General features: G+C 34.7%; 1 protein-coding gene across 1 annotated transcript; it reads right to left on the bottom strand.

Moving 5' to 3' along the window:
• Positions 1-1,168: 1,168 nt before the first annotated feature.
• LOC122025452 (ras-related protein Rab7-like) lies at positions 1,169-3,661 on the bottom strand. Its single transcript, XM_042584257.1, has 4 exons — positions 3,642-3,661; positions 3,245-3,344; positions 3,004-3,157; positions 1,169-1,224 (listed from the first exon to the last, which is right to left on the bottom strand). Exons 1-4 carry the CDS (start codon positions 3,647-3,649, stop codon positions 1,169-1,171), a joined length of 318 nt encoding a protein of 105 aa, XP_042440191.1. The 5' UTR covers positions 3,650-3,661.
• Between the last annotated feature and the right edge of the window lie 222 nt (positions 3,662-3,883).

Raw genomic sequence — 3,883 nt, 5'->3', positions numbered from 1 at the left:
TCTACCATTTTAGACATCGGGTTAATACCGGTGTAGTATCACTTAACGATATCGGGTGTAAAACCTATGTAATATTATATGTTAATAACACCAGTTTTGGCAGCAGTATACGACCGATGTAATATTAGTTAATGACGCCGGTTTTGCAGCAGTGGAAAACCGATGTAATATCAATATTGTTTAACGACACAAATCCGATTTCCAAAATAGTGAAAAACCAATATTATCACCAAGCAAATCATAAAATTAAGTTAATATTATTAATTCACTAATAAAATCACAAATAAAAATGCATCGATGTATCTAAACACACCAAGTTAATATCCATATAACCAACACATAAATATTCTTCTTACAACATAAGAAGATAATAGATATTGTGCACATCAAGTCAGTATCCACAAATTACACATAACTAATCTTCTTACAACATCAAAAGGTAATAGATAGTACACAAATATGTTTCTTACTGGTGCCCACATTATCCTTCTTGCTCTGTGCAGAGATTTAACTAAATCTTCTCCAGTAGTTTTATTTGTTAATAGATAATTCTCTTTATCTATTACTGGATGGGCACCTCTGCTTGTTTGATGTCCTGAGGGTGACAACTGATTGGTGATTCTTTGTTAAGAAGGCCTCCATCTTAAAGGAGCCACTGGAGGCTTTGGGAACTTTGCAACATCCTTCTTGGTTGTCCTCTCACCATTTAATTGATTCTCCAGTTCTCTTACCTGAATAGAATAAAATAGTCAATATGGATATAAAGCAGTTTGTTGCTTACATAAGGGAAATTAAAGATGCTGTAAATTCTACTCAAATAGAGATTGAAAATGAGATAAGTAACCTTTTGCTGGTAATTTTTACTTGTTTGCTCAGCTTCTTTGATGTGCACATTTGAAATAATATGTTAAAGTGTAGGAAGCAAGGTCAATGACAAAGCTCTCATGGATGCAACTAAAATGGCAAGTACTGAAGTCCCCTCCATTAGCACAAGTGTGAATAGCAATGTTCAGAGCATCAACAACTCATTGATTCATGAGAGTTCTTGCATCCAAGAAGATCCAGGAGTTCACATGATCTTCTCTACTAAACCAACTAAATTTGCAAATTCAAATGATGAAGTAAGACCAACCCAGTCCCTGTAGAGTGCATTTCAAACGGAGCCTGCTCAATCTCTCACCAACCAGCATAATATCAGAAAGGGGAATGCCTGAGACCCTTTAGCTAGCATATCAGAGAAATTTCTATGTTGTAATTGATCTGGTTCTCAATATAGCATTGATGAGAAAAAAATTTATGGCATTTACATATGTCTGCCCATGCTTGCACTTTGATTTGTAGAATGGAGAGTAACAATTTGCATACTTAATCATAAAGCAATTGTTTAAATTGATTGTTTTATTATGTGAGATGCACAGATGCACTTATTCCAATATTTTTTTAAGTGTAGGCCAATGGCCTGCCCATATTAACAATATGTGTGTGTATGCAAATAACACTAGAACTTTAGTAACGCCACTTTCAGTTATTGATCAGATGATGATGGTGAACCATTTTGTCTAACTCAATTTTAAGGTGGATAATTTTGACAGTGCATTAAAGCATATGACATGCATGCGTCAGATGATTAAGATTTGATGAATATTAACACTCCCTCCACAAAAATCTAGCAAAATGAGACATAAGGACATAAATAGTAGTGAGAAAACAAATACATTGGTGTACCTTTATTTGACAATAATTCATTCAAATGACTATGAGCATTAGAAGGAACCTATATGAAATATGTGGGTTCTTGGAGGCAAGAGCAGAGATCACATCTCCCAAAGCTGATAGAACTTATATGGAATAAGTGGGTTCTTTACCTCCTTTTCAAGCATACTAGAGTACCTTGACAATACAAACTAAATCAGATAAACAGAAGTAGTTTTTTTTTTATGTATAAGATCATATATCACTGATATCAAGATGTTCAAGTCTAAAAAGGATATGTGATTCACATCCTGTTTTCACAACATCAAAAAGCTAAAAGAGAAAAATAAATCAAAAGCATTTTGCCAATATAGTTCAATTTCTTCCTGTAGACAATGCATGTCATTTGAAATTTAATCACAAACAGGGTGGATATACAAACAAGATCACAATTCAAGCCATTGGATGTGAATATAGTAACAACAATATAGCTCAACCACAATGAAACGCCACCAAAATAACAAAAGCAATCTAGCTCAACTCACAGTGAAACTTATACTCATAAGACAAAAAGGTAATTTAATAATATCAAAATCAAACCAAATCATGAGAAAAGGCTCAAATAAGATTAAAGCACAATTAAGATTAACCCAAACCTAAAATTAACTTGGATTCATCCTACAATAAATCAAAATTGATCTAAAACTCTCTACTGAAAGTCCTAATCCAAGTGTGCCTTGAGTGACCCTCCATAATGATAATCCATTCAAATCGAAGCTTCTCATACTAAGGAATATAACAGAACCTGCCAACTGAATCCAAAATAAATAAACTATTTGGTATTCAATTTAGGGAGTAAGAGTTCACAATTCAGCCTAATGACATAACTAGCCCATCAAGGGATACAGAGTGTGATTATATCCACTGTAGAATTTATATGCTTTCAGGACCACACCCCATCTTCTCACAAATTTTCCATAGAAAATATATGGAAAGGAGAGAATTAGAAAAACTTGAACATCGAGCATATAGGTTATACAGTCCTATGTCATGCGAATGAGACTAGAAAATGCAATTAATAAGCTGGAAAATAGAAAAGCAAGAGTTACATTTAGAAGCCAAGACATTATAACTTTGCCACGTGCTCAAGAAAGACTCAATTCCAGATGCAATCTATAAGATCCTGATGTATCTAAAACTAATACCAGAAAAGGGATTATATTTTAGAAAATCAACAAACAAAAGCATTAAGATATACAAAATTAGAGTAAAAAAATGCCAAGTTAGGCTAGAAAGCCAAAGAGATAATACTATGAACCTGATTAAGGAATTCATCATGCCAATTATCAAGAGTGTCAAATGATCTTCGGACATTAACATCATAGACCAAGACGCAACAGTCAACTCCTCTGTAGAATGCAACACCAAGACTCTGGAATCTTTCTTGTCCTGCAGTATCCCAAATCTAGACCACAAAATGATGCACAATTCAAGCACTAAATGAAGGAACCAATAAGAAGCTTGCCAATGGTTCGTTCAATTTCAAACTCACCTGCAAGGTAACCAGTTTGTCATCAACTAGAATTTCCTTGGTGACAAAATCAGCGCCAATGGTGACCTTATACTGCTGCATGAACTTTTTGTGCACATATCTAATGGTGAGGTTTAAGAGACCACTAAACGCAGATAGAAGGCTACACAACAATTAGACCATGAAGAAATTGTTCCATAACGACCCATAAGCACCATAAATTCGAGATCAGAAACTCGCTTATCTCTGGTTTGTAGTGAAATAACAAGGGGAGTGCAATTCTAGGTAATTGGCATTTCATGTTTACGGAAAAAAAAGACAAATAAAAGAAAAAAAATAGTCCAGATCAGTAATTATCAAATGTAAAGGAAACCTCATATTTACATAGACGACAAACAAAGAGGATGATGAAGGATACTGGTTCATCAGCGACGTCTTTCCGACACTACACATCAAAACAAATAAACCAAATAAGAGTTAGCCAAAACCGAGATCAGTAGGGCAAATGACGACACGAAGCCTATCCTACAAGTTCCGATCGAAACCCTAAACCGAGATCAGTAGGGCAAATGAAACAATCTACTGAAAACATCATGACGAACAACGATAGGAGCATGGAGAAAGAAGATTTACCTCGATGAACGAGTTCTCGACGTCGAA

Source organism: Zingiber officinale, chromosome 9B (assembly GCF_018446385.1).
Source record: "Zingiber officinale cultivar Zhangliang chromosome 9B, Zo_v1.1, whole genome shotgun sequence".
Taxonomy (NCBI): domain Eukaryota; kingdom Viridiplantae; phylum Streptophyta; class Magnoliopsida; order Zingiberales; family Zingiberaceae; genus Zingiber; species Zingiber officinale.
This window is presented reverse-complemented; position numbering and strand designations above follow the sequence as displayed.

Coding starts and splice junctions, on each gene's coding strand:
- LOC122025452 (XM_042584257.1), bottom strand. Junction 3,158..3,244: donor ACAAACTGGTTACCTTGCAG/GTGAGTTTGAAA, acceptor TTTGTGGTCTAG/ATTTGGGATACTGCAGGACA. Junction 1,225..3,003: donor ATTCCTTAATCAGGTTCATA/GTATTATCTCTT, acceptor CTGATATGCTAG/CTAAAGGGTCTCAGGCATTC.